Below are 24,804 nucleotides of genomic sequence, written 5' to 3'. Positions count from 1 at the left end.
TGATGAGTACTGCATCCATGTCAGGCAGTCCTTCAATGACTTTTGGAAAATAAACTCTTCGTTAAGGCTGAAAAATGTGAGTTCCATAGAAGCTCTGTCTCCTATCTGGGCTTCATTATCTCCCCCACACAGATTCAGATGGACCCCCTGAAACTCAAGGCAGTTGCTGACTGGCCCACCCCATCCTCTTAGCAAGAACTCCAGCGGTTTCTTGGGTTTGCGAATTTCTACAGGCGATTCATCAGGAACTTTAGTATGGTAGCTGGGCCCCTCATGGCTCTAACTTCCACCAAGGTCCCTTTCAGCTGAGGGGAAGGGGCCAAGAATATGGAATCAATTTTGTGCCAAAATGTTCATACAATACTTTTGAAATATCAAACAAAAACGACAAATGAAAATACAAAAAAAGAAAAAAAAAGTAAATTTTTTTTAGACTGGCAAATAAATTATTCATCTACCGGTAATCGTGCAAAATATCAGTCTATTACTCTTCAGAAACCTTTTATTTTTGTTCCGTGTCTTTCTCAGTTTTGCTTGACGTAATTTATTTTGGTTGCGATTCCAGCTTTCTCGTTTGCACTCCCTGACTTTTTGCTTGCAGTTTTGGCACAATCTTCACGTGTGGGTGGGCTGTCCAGGAATGCATTCCCATTGGCTAACTTGTGTTTGACTGACAGCTACGCTCAGCCATTCCCTACTCGGATTCTGGTGGACTGTTTGACGAGTGACCGATCCATTGACGGTAAACAAGGATCGAGTGGACTTCAGTGGCGACTATGATATTGAATTAATTCAACAAAGTGTAAATTCAATATCATAGTCGCCACTGAAGTCCACTCAATCCTTGTTTACTGTCAATGGATCGGTCACTCGTCAAACAGTCCACCAAAATCCGAGTAGGAAATGGCTGCAACAGCCTCCGGGGAATGGCTGAGCATAGCTGTCAGTCAAACACAAGTTAGCCAATGGGAATGCATTCCTGGACAGCCCACCCACACGTGAAGTTTGTGCCAAAACTGCAAGCAAAAAGTCAGGGAGCGCAAACGAGAAAGCTGGAATCGCAAGCAAAACTGAGAAAGACGCGGAACAAAAATAAAAGGTTTCTGAAGAGTAATAGACTGAAATTTTGCACGATTACCGGTAGACAATTTGTTTGCCAGTCTAAAAAAAATTACTTTTTTTTTTGTATTTTGATTTGTCATTTTTGTTTGATATTTCAAAAGTATTGTATGAACATTTTGGCACAAAATGTTCTTCTGCTGCAGGAAAATGTGGGCATTGACCAGGAAGAAGCTCCTATGTTCTGTCAAGATGTTTAAAGAGCAAGCAGACAAACACCACTTGGCAGCTCCCATCTATCGGGTGGGGCAGCGGGTAATGCTCTCCACCTGCCCCTCAAGATGGTCTCCCACAAATTGGCTCCCAGGTTCATAGGGCCCTTCTCTGTCTCCAAGGTAATCAATCCTTGCTCTGTAAGGCAGTCTCTGCCCATAACCATGCACCATATTCACGCAACTTTCCATGTCTCCCAAGTCAAACCCCTTGTCTCCAGTTCCCTATCCCACCCTCATCACAGACTTCCACCAACACCCTGAGGCACTCCCTAAGGCACCTGGAGGTGCCCGTTGAAGGGGGTGTACTGTCACAGTTCGGTCCAGTCCATCCATGCTGGAGTTTGTGGGACTTCCACGCTGGCTCCAGGCCGGATCTGGGACAGGAATTCAGTCCTGCCCTGCTGTAGGCCATTTCCCTGGAAGCGGCACTCCCACACCTGCTACCACTCCTCTCCCATCAGCCAGGGCCTTCTTAAGAGCTGTTTGGAGCTACTCCAATTGCCAGACTGTCTCTTGCAGACTTTCCTCGCCTCGCTACAGCCCTTTGGTATTGTGACTTCTTGATTCCCCCTGCCTGTATTGTTCCATGTCTTTTTTTTTTTGTCTAGTTTTGTGTCCAGTTTTTGCCCCCATTGTACCTGCCTGTTCCTCTGAATTGTGTTTTTGCTTCCTCTGCCTGGGTCTCCCTTGTCCCTGTTTTTCTTCAGTTTTTGTGAAGATTTTTCTGTACTGTTTTTGTCCCTGACCGTGCCTGCTTGCTCTTCTGTGTTTTGACCTCTTGGCCCGTTCTTTGACCACTGATTTTTGCCCGAGCCCTATTGTACCTCTGCCCTGTACTTCATTAAAGAAGTTTCTTTTTGTACACTGCCTGTCTGCTCTTGGGTCTTCACTTCACCTCAGCTCGCCATTTCTGACAGATTAAGCCCAATGGGTCAGACCCACAAACATGGATGTCCTGGCTGAGGGTGCCAAATCTTGTCATCTGATAGTGTTCTGATTACTAGTGAAAACAGCAGTGGGAACCAGGGTCTTGTTAGCCATTTTGCAACCAGAAGCAGGCCTAGGTGCTAAATTATAGAAAGGAAAAGCAGAATGAGAACCAAAATTAGTATCGAGTTGACTTGGCACTGGTGAAAACCTCTACCTGTGTCTCATCAAATCTCTCCAAGATCTGGTGCACATGCCACATGAGTTGGTCTTCAAGAGGTCAGACGTGGCTGGGCTTATTTGAGAATTTTTTGCAGGATGGATCTATTCAACCTTATTGCACCATGATGGCTGAATAGCTGACTGTTCTACTGTTGTCTGAATTGACTAGCATCTGTGACATCTGAGCACTGGCAAGAAGTACTTTGGGGCCAAATGGACCACCCTCAATTCAAGTTGGCTAGTGTGTTCTGACTTCCAAACAACATAATTTCCCACCACTCCAAACCAAACTCCTTCTGTTAGGAATGACCTGCAATGTTTTGGTTCCTGTTAATGAGGTAAGGACATGCTCAAGTCCATGGTGTTTGGAGTTCACCCATAACCTGATAATCCACTTCTGGAATGCTTTTGATACTCCAGCGTGTACAGGGCCTTCACCAGTCCTAGCATCCTCAACTGATGCTGAATATTATTGACAAGCATGGTAATATCCACCATACATTGTGGGTAATGGAGTGGCAACCATTTGTACTGAATCTAGCCACATGTTCACTGTCAGACCAAGTGCTGTAGGACAAAGAAGGTGATAAAGATTGCTTCTTGATGAGAGTATACAGGAGACAGTTAAAGTATGGTAATATTCTGGATCAAAATATAGCAATTGCCATCACAGGCAATACCATACATTTTGAAACCATCCAAGGTGATGGAGAGAGGCCAAAGGGCAGGATTTTAATTGAATTGTCTCCCCTTTGAGCTGTAGTGATGTAATTGACAACAATGATGTTGTCAGCTATAATGTGCCTTATCAACAGCTCTTGCCCTTTATGGCATACTTCAAGGTGGCATAGTGCACTGTGGCATAATGCAAAGTAGATGCTGTGTGAAGGAATGTATTTGATATTGGGGGTTGCACTGCACCATCCAAACATACTCAGGCCACGGTCTAGGCATTATATCTTCACATTCCTCTGATTTGGAAGAATCATTATGTTGAGAAGTACAGACGGCGGCACAGTGGTGCAGTGGTTAGCACTGTTGCTTCACAGCAAGAAGGTCAGGGTTCGAACCTCATGGCCGATGGGGGCCTTTCTGTTTGTAGTTTGCATGTTCTCCCTATGTCTGCATGGGTTTCCCCCACTGTCCAAATACTTGCGTGCTACCCACTGGGGTTGCACAAGCCAGTGTATACTTTGTGCAGGACCCAAGCCCAGATAGGTTGGGGAGGGTTGCATCAGGAAGGGCTTTGGTGTAAAACCTATGCCAAATCAAATATGCAGATCATCATGATCTGCTGTGGTGACCCCTAATGGGAGCAGATGAAAGATGTTGAGAAGTACATGCTCTAGTATCTGCTCCTGGATCTTTGAATTCACAGAGCATTACCTGCTTTTCTGTACAGATCTTAGTTTGAACACTGGGTATCACAGTCATGTAGAAACAGATCTAAAACCCATTTCCTCTGTCCTCCATGTATTTAAAATGTTATCAGCATTAATTTTAAAAACCTACATTACCAAGCTTTTGGCTAGATATTGCAACAGCAAAGAAACAAACTAGAAAAAAAAAGAATATTTCAGGAATCTTCAGGAATATTTTTCTCACTGAATTCAGAAGAAAGTGTGTCTGTTTAATTTGCCATTAATCACTTGTTCGAATAAGGTTAAGAGACATTTAAAACCAAAATGTCAGCCTTTTGAGTCACACACAGGTGATGAATGTGACCAGAAGGTGAAAGATGGTCATAATATAGAAGAAACACATCAAAGTAGAAAGAATGAGTAGAGACACAGCTTTGTAGGACAAGGCACATATACTTGTGACTGTGGGAACAAGAAGCTATGTGTATAGCTACATATTGTGTTCATGTCGTCTGAAGTGTACAGGTGAGAATGAGAGAGCAAACAATTGCTATACGATGTTAGCTAGTATTACTGAGTAACTATGTGATGTAGGAAGATTGTGGCATGCTTCGGTGGTGTAGTGGTTGGTGCTGTCACGTCATGGCGGGAAGGTCCTGGGTTTGAGCTAAGCGGTTGACGGGGGCCTTTCTGTGTGGAGTTTGCATGAGTCTGCATGGGTTTCCTCCAGGTGCTCTGGTTTTCCCCACAGTTCCCCCACATGTGGTTAGGTTAACATGGGGCGGCCTTGGCACCTGAGAGAGAGAGAGAGACTTTATTTATAATGAGGGTAACTCTAAATAGCAATGCTAATAAACTTGTGGCCCTCCCTAAAATAAATGTATACAATATAAACTATAAAAACTATTCACACTACAATAAAAACAGTATGATAATCATATTAATAGATATAACTAAAACAAATTATTATAAAATTATATTACAAAATGATATAAAAGATGCTGCTCAGAAAACGCCCGCTCTCTGAGAGGTTCCTTAAAGGGCATAAGCTGTTCAATTCGTCTTGTAGAGAGAGAGGGAGAGTATTCCAAAGGCGGGTAGCAGAAACAGAAAAAGTGCGCCCGCCTTCTGTCTCCCTTCTGTATTTTGGGCAGCGTAGATTAAGATCAGCATAGCGCGTGCGTCTTCTGTTGGCGTAGCTATTTAGAACAAGTTGCTCTCTTAAAAAGGTAGGAACGTTACTATAAATCCGCTTATGAACGAGAGCACATTTGTTTATCTTAAACTGTTCGTGTACTGGAATCCATCCAAGTCTATTAAACAGTTCCACAGATGATGCTCGCGGTTCTGCGAAAAGAATAACTCTGGCAGCGCGCTTCTGTAATTTAAGAATCCGATTTAGACATTCTTTATCGCACTCAGACCATACTGCACTACCATAATTAATGATTGGTTGAATTAAGGCATTATAGTATTGTTTACGTTGTGCTAACGGCAAAACCGAGCTTGTTTTCCTTAGAATTGCAATACGGGAGGCCACTTTTTTACATATTTTTTCTACATGTTCGTGAAACGAAAGTTCACTATATCAAGTCCAAGTAATGTTGCACTTGAGACATTATCTAGTTCTGTGGCACTATTGCCCGCCTTAACGCACAGTTCTACACTTGTCTTCGAAGCAAGGCGCTTGCCCGTGATCGTCAGGACCTTTTGTCTTCTTCTCATTTAGGAAGAGCTTATTGTCATTAGCCCATGACTCGATCTCTCTTAATGATGTATTGAGAGAGTCATTCAGAAGGTGCAGATTGGTGACGTCAGCTGCAGCAGAGACAATGGTGTCGTCGGCATAAAGGTCCACTTGAGTCGAAACATGCAATGGCAAATCGTTTATGAATAATAAAAAGAATAGCGGCCCTAGTATAGATCCTTGAGGAACTCCGTAATCCATATGCATTTCCGAAGAAACTTCACCGTCCACTTGTACCACCTGTCGCCTGTTAGACAGATATGAACAACACCACGCCAGCTCTTTGTCAACAACCCCGTACACCTTTAACTTCTGTAGCAGCAGTTCATGGTCCACCATGTCAAATGCCTTGGTGTAGTCCTTGGGTGGCCAACCCGCGGCTCGCGAGCGCTCTTTGCCCGGTGTCATGCGGCTCTTACGTTCATATCGAAGTTTGTGTTTTTTTGTTTTTTTTTTATGTGTGTGCGCTTTGCTTGAGTTCAGTATGGTATTTTCGTCAAATGCATCTTCGCTTTGCTTGGGTATATTACGGTATTTTCAGGTCATGTCAAATGTGCATGTGCGTGAGATAATCGTTAAGTTTTTGGCCAAGGTGTATCTTATGTCAAGTAGCCTCTCAAAATGGCAATGAAAAAATGCACAGCAAAACGAAAATATGAAGACGAACATAGGACATTTTTAACAGAGTGGGAGAGTTTATACTTTTTTGTTGAACGTAATGGCAAGCCATTCTGCCTTATATGTCAGTTGTCATTAGCTCATTTCAAAGCTTCCCGCCTCCCTGAATAAGCAAGGAGCCAGATATGCAACACTAATTGAAAACCTGCACGAACGCTTTGTAACCGTGTGTAAGACTCCCTACGTGTGGGTGGAGCACTGAGGACGGCAGGACAGAGATCAGGTTTGGAAACAGGCTTTATTGCCACACTTTTCAGTGAACAATGTTTATGGGGACTAGACAAACACACACACACAGCCAGCGTCTAGTCCGGAGCCTCCCTTCTGCTCTCACTCTCCCTCCTTAAATAGGGCGCGGTCACTGGGAAGACACACACAAACACAGGTTAATTGTTCTCAGGTGTCGTGATTCTGCCACTTACCTTCCCTGACTCCGCCCTCCTGTCACCGACCGGCGCTTGACCACGCCCCCGCTGCCACATACCCCCACCGCCCGACTCAGGCCGGGCGGCCGTCCGGCCTGCAGCCGACTCCCCCCCCCCCCCCTTGACGGGAGAGGAAGTCCGCCACGACCATCTGCGCCCCCGGCCTGTGGACCACCTTGAAATTAAAGGGTTGGAGCGCCAGATACCAACGGGTGATCCGCGCGTTGGCATCTTTCATGCGGTGGAGCCACTGGAGGGGCGCGTGGTCCGAACAGAGGGTGAAAGAGCGCCCCAGCAGGTAGTACCGGAGGGCGAGGACCGCCCATTTGATCGCCAGGCACTCCTTTTCAATCGTGCTGTAGCGCCCCTCACGCACTGACAGCTTCCGGCTGATGTATAAGACCGGGCGATCCTCCCCCTCCACCTGCTGGGACAAAACGGCCCCCAGCCCTCTGTCCGACGCATCCGTCTGTAACATAAAAGGGAGAGAGAAGTCAGGGGAGTGTAAAAGTGGCCCCCCACACAGTGCAGCCTTTACCTCCGAGAAAGCCCGCTGGCACTGCTCCGTCCACTGGACCGGATCTGGCGCCCCCTTTTTAGTGAGGTCAGTCAGCGGGCTGGTGACGTCCGAATAATTAGGTATAAACCTACGATAGTAGCCAGCCAGCCCCAGGAACTGTCTCACCCCCTTTTTGGTCTTGGGCCTCGGGCAGGCCGCAATCGCTGCTGTCTTATTAATTTGGGGACGCACCTGCCCGTTGCCCAAGTGGAAGCCCAGATACCGTACTTCCACCCGCCCAATCGCACACTTCTTTGGGTTGGCAGTGAGCCCCGCCCGCCTCAGCGACCTAAGGACGGCCCTCAGGTGTTGCAGGTGCCGCTGCCAGTCGTTACTATAAACGATAATGTCGTCCAGGTAGGCGGCCGCATAGGTGGCGTGGGGCCGGAGGACCCGGTCCATCAGCCGCTGAAACGTAGCGGGCGCCCCAAACAGCCCAAACGGAAGTGTGACGAACTGGTGTAAGCCAAACGGTGTGGAAAAGGCCGTTTTCTCCCGGGATAATGGAGTCAAGGGGATCTGCCAATATCCCTTCGTTAAATCCAGTGTCGAGTAGAAGCGAGCCGTGCCTAGTCGATCGAGCAGCTCATCAATACGAGGCATTGGGTACGCGTCAAATTTAGACACCGCGTTGACTTTTCTATAGTCCACACAGAACCGGACCGAGCCGTCGGCCTTGGGAACCAAGACCACCGGGCTGCTCCAGTCGCTGTGGGACTCCTCGACGATGCCCATTTCGAGCATGGCCTGAAGTTCTTCCCGAACCACCTTTTTTTTGTGTTCGGGTAGTCTATAAGGGCGGCTACGCACTACCACCCCCGGGGGTGTCTCTATGTGGTGTTCTATGAGGTTAGTGCGACCGGGCAGGGGCGAGAACACATCCGAAAACTCGGCCTGCAACTGGGCGACCTCCGTGAGCTGGGTCGGGGAGAGGTGGTCTCCACAGGGGACCGGAGAGGTACGTGATGCCAAACTCCCTTTTTGAACCTCCGGCCCCAGCTCCGCCTTCTCCGGAACTACCGACACCAACGCCACGGGGACCTCCTCGTTCCAGAGTTTGAGCAGATTGAGGTGGTAAATCTGTAGCGCCCCACCCCTGTCTGTTCGCCTCACCTCATAGTCGACGTCCCCGACTCGCCGTGTGACCTCAAAGGGTCCTTGCCACTTGGCGATTAATTTGGAGCTCGACGTGGGCAAGAGTACGAGTACTTTATCTCCCGGTGTGAACTCTCTAAGGCGCGTACCCTTGTTGTACAGGCGGGCTTGCCGTTCCTGGGCCTGCCGCAAATTCTCCTGAGTTAGGTGGGTGAGCGTGTGGAGTTTTGCGCGCAGGTCCATAACGTACTGAATTTCATTCTTACTTTGTGAAGGTCCCTCCTCCCAATTTTCCCGCAGCACGTCCAGGATGCCGCGCGGCTTACGCCCATATAATAATTCGAACGGGGAGAACCCCGTGGAGGCTTGAGGGACCTCTCGCACTGAGAACAGCAAGGGTTCGAGCCACTTATCCCAATTACGTGCGTCCTCACTTACGAATTTCTTAATGATATTTTTGAGGGTGCGGTTGAACCGTTCTACTAAACCGTCCGTTTGTGGGTGATATACACTGGTGCGGATCGGCTTAATCCCCAGTAACCCATACAGTTCGCGTAGTGTTCGTGACATAAACGTAGTGCCTTGATCAGTCAGAATCTCTTTCGGGATTCCAACTCGGGAGATGACGCGGAAGAGTGCCTCTGCAATACTGCGTGCTGAGATATTGCGCAGAGGCACTGCTTCCGGGTATCGCGTTGCATAGTCCACTAGAACTAATATAAAGCGGTACCCTCGTGCTGACCGATCTAATGGCCCGACGAGATCCATCCCAATTCTTTCAAACGGGGTCTCGATTAACGGTAGAGGGCGCAATGGCGCTTTTGGAATGGCCGCTGGATTTACTAACTGGCATTCGCGGCATGCCGTACACCACCTACGGACATCGCCGCGAATCCCCGGCCAATAGAATCGGGCCATTATTCGGGCTAGTGTTTTATCCTGCCCTAAGTGTCCAGCCATGGGATTAAAGTGAGCCGCCTGGAATACCAATTCCCGGCGGCTCTTTGGAATCAAAAGCTGCGTGACTCGCTCTTTAGTTTGAGTGTCCTGCGTCACTCGGTATAATCTATCCTTCATAATCGCGAAGTAGGGGAAGGATGGGGTGGCGTTCGGCTGGAGCGTTTGACCATCGATTACTCTCACTTGGTCAAACGCATGCCGCAGAGTCTCGTCTCGCGACTGCTCTAATGGGAAATCCGCGAGGGAATCCCCAATAGAGAGAGGAGGAGCCGGCGGCTCCTCACTCTGACGCGGAGATGACGTAGACGGCTCTGTGACAGCTGCTCCCGCCAAAGCGACACCGGGACCTCCCCCTGTCAAATGGCAGGACCCACTCTCGACTAGGCGTGTCATTAAACCCCGAAATCCCGGCCAATCAGTCCCCAAAATTAACGAGTGGGTAAGGCGAGGATTAACCGCCGCCTTCACTATAAATTTTTCCCCTCTGAAAATAATGTGGACCGACACCAAAGGGTAGCTGTGAACATCCCCGTGCACACACAACACCTTCACCCCCTGTGCTCCCCCCAATGCCTCATTTTGAACCAGGCTTTGGCGAATTGAGGTCTGATTACAACCAGAATCCACCAACGCCTGATATGTAGCCCCTTGGATACTCACCGGTATGCGATACGCTCCGGCCCGATCGAGGGCGGCCTCTGGCGCGTCGGGGTTCCGAACCACCGCGCCCACTTCCATTGCTGTGCACTGCTCATGAAGGTGGCCCGGCTCCCCGCAGCGCCAGCAAACCGGCCCGGGCTTTCCCTCTGCACCGGTGATCTGGGGCTCACTCACCTGAGATGGGGGAGAGACAGACACAGAAGGGAGACACGGGAGGGCACCGCGGGTGCGGCGGGCCGGCTGGGGTGGAGCCGGCCCCCGCCTCCGCGGTGGGGGAATGGGGCGAGGACGGGACACAGGAGGAGAGGGAGAGAGAGAGAGAGAGAGAGAGAAGAGGAGAGAAGAGACGATGCCATCTGCTGTCCTGCCGCCGGGACAGCCGCCAGATGATCCTCCGCCAGCTCGACTGCCTGATCCAGCGACGCCGGGCGGTGGCACTGGACCCACTCCGCGGTTCCGGCTGGTAAGCGGGCGACGAACTGTTCCAGTACCACCTGGTCGACGATTCCCTCGGCGTCGCGATTGTTGGCCCTCAGCCACCGCCAGCAGGCGTCCCGGAGCTGCTGGCCGAACGCGAACGGCCGGCCGACTTCCTCCAGTCGCAGCGCGCGGAAGCGCTGGCGCTGTTGCTCCGGTGTGCGCCCCACGCGCTGGAGGACGGCCCGGCGGAGGTCCGCGTAGGCCAGCCGGCGGTCGGCGGGGAGCTGTAGCGCGGCCAGCTGCGCCTCTCCCGTGAGCAGGGGGAGGAGGCGCGCCGCGCGCTGCTCGATCGGCCACCCCGAGGCTTCGGCGACCTGTTCGAACAACGTGATGAACGCCTCGGGGTCGTCCTGCAGGCCCATCTTGGTGACAATGAGGGGAGACGGGCCCGCGGCCGGAGCGCTGGTGGACCCCGCCGACACGAGAAGATGCCGGAACGCCTCGCGATCTTCCTGCTGGGCCAGCACCAGGGCTTCGAAGCGCTGCTCCTGCTCCTTTCGGAGCGTGACGAGCGCCTGGTGCTGGCTTTGCTGAGCCGTGGCGAGGGCGTGGACCAGATCGGCGAACGGGGAGGATTCCATGGGGCTGCTGGTTTGGTGCTCCACGTCCCGGGTTTCAGCACCACTGTAAGACTCCCTACGTGTGGGTGGAGCACTGAGGACGGCAGGACAGAGATCAGGTTTGGAAACAGGCTTTATTGCCACACTTTTCAGTGAACAATGTTTATGGGGACTAGACAAACACACACACACAGCCAGCGTCTAGTCCGGAGCCTCCCTTCTGCTCTCACTCTCCCTCCTTAAATAGGGCGCGGTCACTGGGAAGACACACACAAACACAGGTTAATTGTTCTCAGGTGTCGTGATTCTGCCACTTACCTTCCCTGACTCCGCCCTCCTGTCACCGACCGGCGCTTGACCACGCCCCCGCTGCCACACCGTGATATACAACTGAAAAGGCCACAGATTACGTTCCTCGTCGACCCATTCAATGCGGAGATGGACTGTTTGAAAGCCCTGCTAGTCACAGATGAGGCTGCGGCTGAGTTGGAGATGATCGATCTTTGTGAGGAAGACCAACTGAAACCTGTTTTGAGGGAAGGCACCATTGAGTTTTGGAAAAGTGTGCCATTGGAAAAATACCCGAATGTGAAACGGGCTGTGCTTAAGATACTGTCAATGTTTGGGTCAACATACGTCTGCGAGTCTGTGTTCTCTACCATGAAACATGTGAAGTCAAAGCATCGTTCTGTTCTGACTGACACCCATGTGAAAGAACTGCTTCGAGTGGCAACGATGGAATACAAGCCAGATTTGAAGAGGATTGTTCAAGGCAAGGAATGTCAGAAGTCCCACTAAGCAACATGCATAGTAAGTGCACACAATATTGATTGCTGTAAATGACTGGCCTGTGGTATTAGTACTGACTGAAGGAGTAAATTTCTCTCATGTTGGCGTGTGACATTTACTATTAATCTGGCTGAGCAGAGGTGCGTGAGCGTGTGCGTGTGTGTCTGTGAGGGAGAGCGAGGGGGGGGGGGGGGCGATGTTCATGTGCGGTCATGTGTATGGTGTGGCTTTTTTTTTTTGGTAATGCCATGAGTCCCACTAAGCAGCATGCATAGTAAGTGCACACAATGTTCATTGTTAAAAATGACTGGCCTCAGCCTGTGGTCTTAGTACTGTAGGAGTAAATATGTTGGTGTGTGACATTTACTATTAATCTGGCTGAGCAGAGGTGTGTGTGTGTGTGTGTGTGTGTGTGTGTGTGTGTGTGTGTGTGTGTGAGAGAGAGAGAGGAAGGGATGGGTGATGTTCGTGTGCCCATGTGTATGATGTGGCTCTTTGCGGTAACACAGTAAAAAATGTGGCTCTTGGTCTCCAACTGGTTGGCCACCCCTGGTGTAGTCCACGAGTACCAAACCCGACACCATATTATTGTCAAGATTAAATAGGAGTTCGTCCACTATCTTGATTAAAGCTATTTCAGTACTATGATGTTTCCTAAAACCAGACTGCCTGGAGTAGAGAAGGTTGTTGTCATTGAGATAGGTATACAAAGAATCATGCATATACCGCTTAATGACCTTGGACAAGACAGGAAGAACCGAGATGGGATGGAAGTTGCTCGGATCAGTACGATCACCTTTCTTAAATAGTGGGGTAACCTTAGCTAATTTCCACCTTTGGGGGAATGTTCCACTAGAAAATGATAGATTAATCAGCTTTGCTATACTCGGTGCAATAGCAGGAGCAGCAATTCGCAATACATGAGAACTGATTTTGTCAATACCAGAGGCCTTGTTTGGATTGATCATTATTATACGGGCAACCTGTGTACTTGTTATAGCAGGAACTGAGAATAAAACATTCGGGTCTTTCCGTGATTTCACATAGCTCAGAAGTTTAGAAAGACAAAATGGCGCCTGAGCCATAGTACCTCTCAATGTGTCGGCGATCATTGAGAAATACGCGTTGAACTGCTCCGAGATGTCCTTAGAGTTTTCCACAGTACTCTCGCCAATTTCAAGCTTTATTATCCCACAGTTGTTCTTGTTCGCGCCTGTCAGAGTTTTAATACATTTCCAGATCGCACTCGTATTGTTCCTGTTTTCCTTGAATGACTTTGAATAGAACTCACACTAACCCCCAGGTGTTGTAGTATAGCTGCCCACTGCTCTGGGTATGTGTGTGTGCTCATTGCTCACTTTGTGTGCGTGCATGCATGTGTTCACTGCTTCAGATGGATTAAATGCAGAGGACAAATTTCACTGTGCTTGAGTGAAATTGAGGCTTGCTCATTGGGGATAGATTAGAGATAAAATTAGCTCATGTTTTAAGTCGTTCAAATTCTGTAAAGCTGCTTTGCGACAATGTTTATTGTTAAAAGTGCTATACAAATAAACTTGGCTTGACTTGAGTATGCATGTGACAAATAAATGCTTCTTCTTGTGCAAGTGCACAAGGAGGTTATCAGGTGTTTCACACTCCATAGATAACATCCTCCCAGGTAGCAGTCATGTAGTAAGTGAGAACTAGTGAGAGGGTTTAAAACTGTTAAAAACGTATGAAAAGAAAATAATGAGCAAATATTAACTAAAAATGTCAAGTTATACTCACTTGTAGGAAAATCATTAATAATAAGACTTGTTATATATAATATCAGGTTCATATAAATGCTGGGCGGCATGGTGGTCTAGTGGTTAGCGCTGTCGCCTCACAGCAAGAAGGTCTGGGTTCAAGCCCTGTGGCCGGCGAGGGCCTTTCTGTGTGGAGTTTGCATGTTCTCCCCGTGTCCGCGTGGGTTTCCTCCGGGTGCTCCAGTTTCCCCCACAGTCCAAAGACATGCAGGTTAGGTTAACTTGTGACTCTAAATTGACCGTAGGTGTGAGTGTGAATGGTTGTCTATATGTCAGCCCTGTGATGACCTGGCGACTTGTCCAGGGTGTACCCCGCCTTTCGCCCGTAGTCAGCTGGGATAGGCTCCAGCTTGCCTGCGACCCTGTAGAACAGGATAAAGTGGCTAGAGATAATGAGATGAGATATATAATATCAGGTTCATATAAATGCTGGGCGGCACAGTGGTCTAGTGATTAGCACTGTCGCCTCACAGCAAGAAGGTCTGGGTTCGTGCCCCATGGCCGGCGAGGGCCTTTCTGTGTGGAGTTTTCATGTTCTCCCCGTGTCCGCGTGGGTTTCCTCCGGGTGCTCCAGTTTCCCCCACAGTCCAAAGACATGCAGGTTAGGTTAACTTGTGACTCTAAATTGACCGTAGGTGTGAGTGTGAATGGTTGTCTATATGTCAGCCCTGTGATGACCTGGCGACTTGTCCAGGGTGTACCCCGCCTTTCGCCCGTAGTCAGCTGGGATAGGCTCCAGCTTGCCTGCGACCCTGTAGAACAGGATAAAGTGGCTAGAGATAATGAGATGAGATATATAATATCAGGTTCATATAAATGCTGGGCGGCACAGTGGTCTAGTGATTAGCACTGTCGCCTCACAGCAAGAAGGTCTGGGTTCGTGCCCCATGGCCGGCGAGGGCCTTTCTGTGTGGAGTTTGCATGTTCTCCCCGTGTCCGCGTGGGTTTCCTCCGGGTGCTCCAGTTTCCCCCACAGTCCAAAGACATGCAGGTTAGGTTAACTGGTGACTCTAAATTGACCGTAGGTGTGAATGTGAGTGTGAATGGTTGTCTGTGTCTATGTGTCAGCCCTGTGATGACCTGGCGACTTGTCCAGGGTGTACCCCACCTTTCGCCTGTAGTCAGCTGGGATAGGCTCCAGCTTGCCTGGGACCCTGTAGAACAGGATAAAGCGGCTAGAGATAATGAGGTTAGAGAAATGTTTTTTACACCCGGCTGATAGGTTATTGGTTCGATTCAAAAAGAAATGCACACTGGAAGTTCTGCAAAAAAGAAATCAACAGCCTCATTATTGGCCTCCATTTAGTTATACAGGCCATTAACATTATTGGTCTACAAATGCAATTGAACAATTATCCAGCATAACATTATCAAACTAGCTTTTGAACATATGCAGGAGCTAATACTATTCAGCTTGTTCAGTTTATATTTGAACTACCTTTTTTGTATAGCCTAGGTCACAACCGGCCGTACGTGCTCCTACAGCCAGTCTACGTGCAAGAAACGCACGGAGGGAGCGCATGTGACGTGCTGATTTTCGAGCCATAGACTGGCCGCAGACCGGCTGCAGAGGTTCTTTGTCATGTCAAACAAACTCTACGGGCGCTTATGTTTTTTTCAGGTTGCAAGACAAACTTACGGCCAACGTGCGTCTTTCTCCACAAACAAAAAAAACGCAGCGATTTGGGAAATGCCAAAAATCGCACGGCCAAAAAATCGTACTTCCAGTTGTGACCTAGGCTTATGATATATGTCTTTGGCATAACTTTTTCATCAATTTTGTCCAGAAATGTCCTCAACTACCTGTAGTGAAACTGTTTTCATAGACATAATACACAATCAGCTACCTGACAGGTTTATCACACAAAAATGGAAATAATTATTCTGACAGTTTAATGATTCATTTATATTAAATTAAATATCGGAATGGAAGTACAGAATCTGTTACTCTTGGACTATTGGATTATTTTCTATTTTTCCATGATTTCTTAATGGATATTTTAATTCATATAAGCAAATTCCTGTATAACTAAACCTATTGGTTTCTAGTTAATATTTTACTCTGAAAATTATATCATTGGTATTATTGATATAATTGGTGAAGCTGTATTAGAAAATCATATCGACATTACAGACAATGCAAAATATACATTATCTGTAAAAAGAAATGCATTATCTGAAAACAAATAAAACAAAAGTAATGACAGTACATTGAGGACAATAGAGAAACAAGAAAGGATGTATTGGGTGTTTTAGAAAAAAGCACTTGGTTACATTAGGTTCAACTATATTACCCATGTGTTTCACCTGAATTTTGTTAGCTCTTCTCTCTGACCTTATTTCTCTTTTCATTTCTTTTCTTATGCAGAATTTGAGAGGACACACTACCCTGATGTTTTTGCACGAGAACGTCTAGCAAATAAAATAGACCTCCCGGAAGCACGGATCCAAGTATAAAGTTCCTTTATAGTTCCTTTAATCCTAGTCTAATCATAATTCATGTTAATATCAGTGTCATCATAATGGAATCAAGCCTTGATTTGCCTAAAGGACAAAGATTCTCATAAAACTAGAACAACTGACTAGGTTCAATGATATAGGACTTCACTTTGAGACTTTATATTGAACAAGCATGTACATGTAGTATAAATACATCAATCAGCAATAACATTAAAACCACTGACAGATGAAGTGAATAACACTGATTACCTCATTACAGTGGCACCTGTCAAGGGGTGGGATATATTACATATGTTACAAGTGAACATTCAGTTCTCAAAGTTGATGTGTTGGAAGCAGGAAAAATGGGTAAGTGTAATGATGTGTGACTTTGACAAGGGAAGAATTTTAATGGCTAGAAGATTGAATCAGAGCGTCTTATGTTGTGTTCATGGTATGCAGTACCTACCAAAAGTGATCCAAGGAAGGACAACTGGTGACAAGGTCATGGGCACCCAAGAATCATCGACGTGTGTGGGGAGAGAAGGTCTGGAACGTCTGGTCCGATCCAACAGAAGAGCTTCTGTAGCACAAATTGAAAAAGTTAATGCTGGCTATGATAGAAAGGTGTCAGAACACACAATGCATCACAGCTTGCTGCGTATGAGGCTGTGTAGCTGCAGACCAGTAAGAGTGCCCATGCTGACCCCTGTCCACTAACAAAAACATTTATATTTAATATTGGAATGGAAGTATGGGCATGGGCATATGAGCTTCAGAACTACACCATAGAGCATTGGAAGAAGGTGGCCTGGTCTGATGAATCACGTTACCTTTTACATCACGTGGACGGCCAGGTGCACTTACCTGGGGAAGAGTGGCAGGGTGCAATATTCTCTTTCAGCAGAATATAACATCAGTAATGGTTGTTCAGGAATGGTTTGAGGAACATGACAAAGAGTTCAAGGTGTTGACTTGGCCTCCAAATTCCCCAAATCTCAGTTTGATTGAGCATCTGTGGGATGTGCTGGACAAACAAGACCGATCCATAGAGGCCCCACCTCACAACTTGCAGGACTTAAAGAAGTTGTTGCCAGATACCATAGCACATCTTCAGAGGTCTTGTGGACTCCAGGCTTCAAAGAGTCAGAACTGTTTTGGTGGCACAATGAGGACGTACACAATATTAGGCAGATGATTTTCATGTTATGGCTGATCGGTGTATGTACTATGTACCACAGGTAGCTTTACAGCTAATGCAGACATGACAGCTCATCAGTCCCATGTGCCACATCTGTGTATCTCTCCACATCATGACTGACTGACAGGTGTGGTTTTCCAACCGAAGAGCAAAATGGAGACGAGAAGAGAAGCTGCGCAACCAGAGGAAATCTGGGGGTGGAACTTTATGCACCCAAACACATACTCCGCTTAGCACTTCCTTTAATTCAGCCCTCTATCAGCAGCACAGCAGCAGTGCAGGTATGTTCTTACAGCACTAAACTACTCACACTTTCAGTAAATTTTACTTTCAAATTTTAATTCTGTATTTTATTTTGTGTGTGTGTGTGTGTGTGTGTGTGTCTTTTAGGCTCCATGATCAATCAAAGTGAGACAACTCTCCCTAGTTACAGTTCCCTCTCTGTCTATTCTGGAGTACAGGTAACATTTGTTTGATTTATATAGTGCATTTTACACACACACACACATGCACACACACACGCGCACACACACGCGCACACACACACACACACACACACACACACACACACACACACACACACACACACACACAAAAGGCCCTCCAGTATATACATATTGGCACTGGGCCCTCCAGTACATACATATTGGCACCCCTCATAAAGATTAGTAAAAAGGGTGAGAAAAAATCCACCTTTTGGTGAAGGAGCTTCAACTAAAGACTGAAAAAAATGAGAGAAAAAAACAAACCTTTAATTGAAATAAATTTATTCATCAAGGAATATATTTGCCACAATTATTGACACTCCTACATGTAATACTTTGAACAACCTACCTGTGCCAATAAAACAGCACTGAGTCTTCACCTACAACATTTTATAAGGTTGGCAATACAGAGCATCTCAGATACATCCAAGACCATTCCTCTTTACACAGTCTCTCCAGATCATCTAGGGTCCGAGGCCTTCTCTTGTGCAATCTCCTCTTCAGCTCACCCCACAGGTTTTCAATGGGGTTCAGGCCAGAGGACTGAGATGGCCATGGCAGAAGCTTGATTCTGTGGTCAGCAAATCATTTCTGTGTTGATTTGGACATATGCTTCGGATCATTGTCCTGCTGGAAGATCCAATGATGACCCGATTTTAGTTTCCTAACAGAGAGCACCCAGATTCTGATTTAAAATATTCTGGTATTTCGCAGAATCCATGATGCCATGCACCCTAACAAGGTTTCTTTGGAGGAAAAACAGCCCCAAAACATCACAGAACTTCCACCATATTTTACAGTTGGGATCGGGTTCTTTTCATTATAGCCATCCTTCTTTTTACATCAAACCCACCTTGAGTGTTTATTGCCAAAAAGCTCCATTTTTGTTACATCAGACCACAAAACATGATTCCAGTCAAAGTTGTAGTAGCGTTTCACAAACGTAAGGCACTTATGTTTGTAGTTAACTGACAGAAAAGGCTTTTTTCTGGCAGACCTTCAAAATAATCTGTTGGCATGGAAGTGGAGTCTGATGATGGTTTTGGAGACTTGGAAACCCCAAGATTTTACTTTTTCTTGTAATTCACCAACAGTGATCCTTGGGGACATTTTTTTTTTGCCTCTCTTACCCTCCTCCTCACTGTATATGAGAGCAAAATGAACTTGGGTCCTATTCCAGGCAAGTTTGTAACAGTTCCAGTTGATGTCCACTTTTTTTTATTATTGCCCTAACAGTAGAAATGGACATTTTCAGGCGAGTAACTTTTTTTTTTAAATAGCCATTCTCTGACTTATGAAGGTCAATGCACTTCTCTCTGATTTGGTTTGTTTGTTCTCTTATCTTTCTCATGTTGATGGATAACTAAAGGAATTTGGCCTCTGTGTCACCTCATATTTGTGCTCCAGTTAATCAGGAAGATTTCAGCTTGAAAGTTTCTACACACTCCAATCAACTCAAAAATACTGTACAATTTAAATGGGGGACATGCTTCAGTTGCAGTGTGTTCATTGTCATTTCCAGGGGTGCCAATAATAGTGGCACATGTGTTTTATGGACAAGAATCCATACCACATTTAAACACAATCATTAGAAGAGAAGAACTATTAAAAGCATTATGCACTTGACATTGCTTTTCCAGACATACATGACGTCCTGAGCCCTTTCTCAGAATCCTAGAATTGTTCCTAGTTGATTTTGAAATGCAATGAGTTACATAATATTTCATTTTGGCTCATTTGAGGAAGTGCAAAATAACATTTGTGAAATGTATGTTGAGCATATTCTGAAACAAGTTACAGTAAAAGACAATCAGTATTTTTCTAAGTAACACGTTAAAGTTTTGAATGTTGCCATGGACTATTCTCCCTAAATTATTTTGAGGGAAAGTATTATACATATTTTGTGCAGGCATTTGTTCACCCTTTTGTTTGGTGATTGAAGAAAGTAATGCTGCCCTCTCGTGGTTCCAGCAACAAAAGACTCCAGACAAAAAACAAACAAAAAATCAATATTCCTCTGTCAAAATGAATCTCAGTCTTTAAAAAAAAAAGCAAAACAAAACCTTCTTTTCTCTACCCCACTCTCCTTTCCTTAATATTCACTCCGGTTATGTTTTATTGTGAATTTCTGTTTTATGGCATGCATTTGAATTGTCTGGTCAGTCGGCCCCCTCATATCCTTGCATGCTGCCCCCTTCTCCTTCTGCCCCACAATCCTTTGAGCCTTCTTCTTACCCCTCCCCCCACCTCCCAGGCCCGCCTACTGGAAACACCAGCACAGGTAAGATCCCTCCCACTATTACATATAGCTGTCAAAAACAATATCTAACTTACTATTTCCCTTTTTCCACAATTAACCAATTATAAAATAAAACTAAAATGTCAAATTTATATATACATGGAACATAGGCGGCACAGTGGTGTAGTGGTTAGCACTGTTGCCTCACAGCAAAAAGGTTCTGCGTTCAAGCCCAGTGGCTGACGGGGGCCTTTCCATGTGGAGTGTGCATGTTCTCCCTGTGTCTGTGTGGGTTTCCTCTGGGTGCTCTGGTTTCCCCCACAGTCCGAAGACATGCAGGTTAGGCTAATTGGTGGCTCTAAATTGACTGGAGGTGTGAATGGTTGTTTGTCTCTATGTGTCAGCCCTGCGATGACCTGGTAACTTGTCTAGGGTGTACCCCGCCTTTCGCCCATAGTCAGCTGGGATAGGCTCTAGCTTGCCTGCAAGTCCACACAGGATAAGCGGTTATGGAAACTGGATGGATACAGTGGTGCTTGAAAGTTTGTGAACCCTTTAGAATTGTCTATATTTCTGCATAAATATGACCTAAAACATCAGGTTTTCACACAAGTCCTAAAAGTAGATAAAGAGAACCCAGTTAAAAAATTGAGACAAAAATATTATACTTGGTCATTTATTTATTGAGGAAAATGATCCAATATTAGATATATGTGAGTGGCAAAAGTATGTGAACCTTTGCTTTCAGTATCTGGTTTGACCCCCTTGTGCAGCAATAACTGCAACTAAACATTTCTGGTAACTGTTGATCAGTCCTGCACACCAGCTTGGAGGACTTTTAGCCCATTCCTCTGTACAAAACAGCTTCAACTCTGGGATGTTGGTGGGTTTCCTCACATGAACTGCTCACATCAGCTCCTTCCACAACATTTCAATTGGATTAAGGTCAGGACTTTGACTTGGCCATTCCAAAACATTAATTTTATTCTTCTTTAACCATTCTTTGGTAGAATGACTTGTGTGCTTAGGGTCGTTGTCTTGCTGCATGACCCGCTTTCTCTTGAGATTCAGTTCATGGACAGATGTCCTGACATTTTTCTTTAGAATTTGCTGGTATAATTCAGAATTCATTGTTCCATCAATGATGGCAAGCCATTCTGGCCCAGATGCAGCAAAACAGGCCCAAACCATGATACTACCACCACCATGTTTCACAGATGGGATAAGGTTCTTATGCTGGAATACAGTGTTTTCCTTTCTCCAAACATAATGCTTCTCATTTAAACCAAAAAGTTCTATTTTGGTCTCATCCATCCACAAAACATTTTTCCAATAGCCTTCTGGCTTGTCCACGTGATCTTTAGCAAACTGCAGACGAGCAGCAATGTTCTTTTTGGAGAGCACTGGCTTCCTCCTTGCAACCCTGCCATGCACACCATTGTTGTTCAGTGTTCTCCTGATGGTGGACTTATGAACATTAACATTAGCCAATGTGAGAGAGGCCTTCAGTTGCTTAGAAGTTACCCTGGGGTCCTTTGTGACCTCGCCAATTATTACACGCCTTGCTGTTGGAGTGATCTTTGTTGGCCGACCACTCCTGGGGAGGGTAACAATGATCTTGAATTTCCTCCATTTGTACACAATCTGTCTGACTGTGGATTGTTGAAGTCCAAACTCTTTAGAGATGGTCTTGTAACCTTTTCCAGCCTGATGAGCATTAACAACGCTTTTTCTGAGGTCCTCAGAAATCTCCTTTGTTCATGCCATGATACACTTCCACAAACATGTGTTGTGAAGATCAGACTTTGATAGATCCCTGTTCTTTAAATAAAACAGGGTGCCCGCTCACACCTGATTGTCATCCCATTGATTGAAAACACCTGACTCTAATTTCACCTTCAAATTAACTGCTCATCCTAGAGGTTCACATACTTTTGCCACTCACAGATATATAATATTGGATATTTTTCCTCAATAAATAAATGACCAAGTATAATATTTTTGTCTCCTTTGTTTAACTGAGTTCTCTATATCTACTTTTAGGACTTGTGTGAAAATCTGATGTTGTTTTAGGTCATATTTATGCAGAAATATAGAAAATTCTAAAGGGTTTACAGGCTTTCAAGCACCACTGTATATTAAAAGTGAAATAACACTAAGATCAATAATTAAAATTGGAACAACAGTAAAACCAATTCCAAAATCATTTGGTTGGATTTCTATAATTGTGATAATTATAATGTGATACTATATAGTATATACAAAGTGGTCATGTACAGTAGTGTTTTTTCACAACACCATGCGCAATATTTTTTCCCCAACATATGTGCAATATTTACTTTCACCATTCGGTTAGTCTCTTACATAATTATCTTATTTCTACTTTTAGAATGCCAACCATCAAGGCACTGTTTTTTGCATTTTCTATTCCCTTTATGTAACTTACAATACTTTTATTGTTCTATTAGGCACTGTTTTTTGGGCATTTATTCCTTGCACAGTTCTTATCACCTTTTTTCCCCTCCAGCTTGTACTGTTGTATTTTAACTTATACGGCTTTGTTATAGAGCAACTTCTGCCACAAGAATTTTCCTCGGGATTAATAAAGTTTTATCTTATTTTATACATGTAATTGCTTTGGTAATATGGCTTGTAGCCCAATCATGTCAATAACACATAAGTAACTGGCCTGAACTGAACTGATTAATGCAGCATTTGTTGCGCTGTGTGTTTGTAGGTTTGATCTCTCCTGGCATTTCAGTACCAGTCCAGGTCCCAGGGAATGAGCAGAACATAGGCCAAAACTTGGGCCAGTACTGGGCCCGACTGCAGTGAGGAAAAAGCAATTCATGATCATGTGAGGAAGTGATCGAGTCAGAAACAAAAACTTGAAGATAAAGCTTCTCAGTAGAGATTTCACAGGGATACAAATTATGAATTAACATTCAAGATTAATGCAATCTCTAGAAGTGTTGTAACTTTCTGGTTTGTAAACTATATTGCATTGTCACCAGCATGAACCCGGTTGCAATGCACTATGGGACATTTTATCTTGCTTCATAGTCTGTTGTTTAAACTTGCAGTACTAAATTCGCAAGAAAATGAATCATGCATAAGCATTTTTAGGATTCATTTGAACACTTGCTAAAAATTTGGATTATGCCTGTTCAGAAAGTGTGCTTACGATGTACACTTATTAGTAAAACTAAATTTGACTTTTCATCCATGGCCTGAGAAATGTTTGTTTTTTTTTTTTTTTTGGTTACACAAAGAACAAGAAAATAAGGAAATCCTGTAAGATTGTTTACAAAAGTATTTTACTTCTCTTTGAGAACAATTTCTTAAGAGGAAAATTTCTTCATGGAAAATTTCCATGCCCTAATTGAATGAAAAATACTGTGAAACTAAACTTTTGGTACATTTTAAAATCATGTGTTGGTCAATTAACACGTATTTTTGGAGACACTTCATAAAATATTTTTCACATATTTTCACATGTGGACCTTTCACATGTAGTGCATGTGTTTTGTTTTTTTTAAAGTAATTAATGTATTTATTTTTACAGATGATTATTTTATTTTCACATGTGAACTCTTTATATGTGAATTTGTGATCAGGGGAATTCCACTATACAGAAACAGTGAGAGGAAGTCAACAAATCATGTTGTAAAAACAGTACTGGAACAGAGCCATTGTGTCAAAAGCTGACATCTGTTGAAATACTTGCACTAGAGCGAATGACTATCAGTGATCATTAAGAAGCCAATTACATTAAGTGACAATTATGCATTTGGAATTTTCATCATGACTTTAAAAGCACATGACAATCCAAAGTTTCTCATCACTGCTTTTTGCCCTAAAACATTACCATTCTTTAATTTAATCTATAATTTGATTACAAAATATTTTTATCCATATTTTTGCCTTCTGTGTAACCATGTTTAAATGCTAGAATTTCTGATGTGTGTACTACTTTTAGTATATGTTCATTCAATTTGTGAATGGGTACATTATGTGCATGTGTGTGTTGGGGGGCAAGAATGCAATGCAGTTGTTTTTTTTTTGTGCAAGGATCAAAAAGTTGTCTTTTTCCTGCTGTCAACCTGTTTTGTGTATGCACTGAACCCTTTAATAAAAATCTATGTGTAATCATCAAAACTGAGTTGTTTTTTTTTAATTCCTTAAGACAAAGGCAACACACTAGACTGGTAAAATCCATCCATCATTGCTTTACCTATGCTATGCTAATGCCAAATCATCTTGGAAACTGGAAGTAGAACTTTTCAAGTTCCCTGACTCAAAAACATTTTACCTTGTCGTGACCTTGACCCTGTTTGGATCATTTACAGAATCAAATCAGTTCATCTGCTGGTTACAATGATAATTCCATATAAATCCTACAAGCATTTGGGCTAAAAAGAATCCTGGATGTATAGACAAATGTGTACAAACAGAGTGCATACCTACAACAAGCCACGTATTATCAACATCAAAATCAAGTCACTTGATTCTAGGATAATACTAAAGCTGTACACCAAATTTCATCAAAATGTGTTTACTACCCCCCTCCTAGAACTGCCACCTTATTGTGGTGGAGGGGTTTGTGTGCTTGAATGATCCTAGAAGCTATGTTGTCAGGGGCATTACGCCCCTGTCAGGGTCTCCCAAGGCAGACAGGTCCTAGGTGACAGGCCAGACCAAGAGCAGTTCACCAAAACCCTTATGGAGAATAAATCAAGGACCGTGACGTCGCCCAGTATAGCACAGCCAGGGCCCCACCCTGGAGCCAGGCCCGGGGTTGGGGCTCGTATGCGAGCGCTTGGTGGCCGGGCCTTTGCCCATGGGGCCTGGCC

General features: G+C 45.0%; 1 protein-coding gene across 1 annotated transcript in view; it reads left to right on the top strand.

The window, feature by feature from the left end:
• Positions 1-23,171, top strand: part of LOC132898044 (paired box protein Pax-6-like) — a 29,171-nt gene extending 6,000 nt beyond the window's left edge. The window contains exons 3-7 of the mRNA XM_060939411.1: positions 15,956-16,038; positions 17,355-17,508; positions 17,618-17,688; positions 19,876-19,993; positions 22,689-23,171. Of these exons, the coding sequence (XP_060795394.1) occupies positions 15,956-16,038; positions 17,355-17,508; positions 17,618-17,688; positions 19,876-19,993; positions 22,689-22,786 (524 nt within the window). The 3' untranslated portion in view covers positions 22,787-23,171. The remainder of the gene's footprint in view (positions 1-15,955; positions 16,039-17,354; positions 17,509-17,617; positions 17,689-19,875; positions 19,994-22,688) is intronic.
• Positions 23,172-24,804: the final 1,633 nt, after the last annotated feature.

This window comes from Neoarius graeffei, chromosome 14, assembly GCF_027579695.1.
Source record: "Neoarius graeffei isolate fNeoGra1 chromosome 14, fNeoGra1.pri, whole genome shotgun sequence".
Lineage (NCBI taxonomy): Eukaryota > Metazoa > Chordata > Actinopteri > Siluriformes > Ariidae > Neoarius > Neoarius graeffei.
Note: the sequence above shows the minus strand (reverse complement) of the source record. Positions and strands in the feature narration are given on the sequence as shown.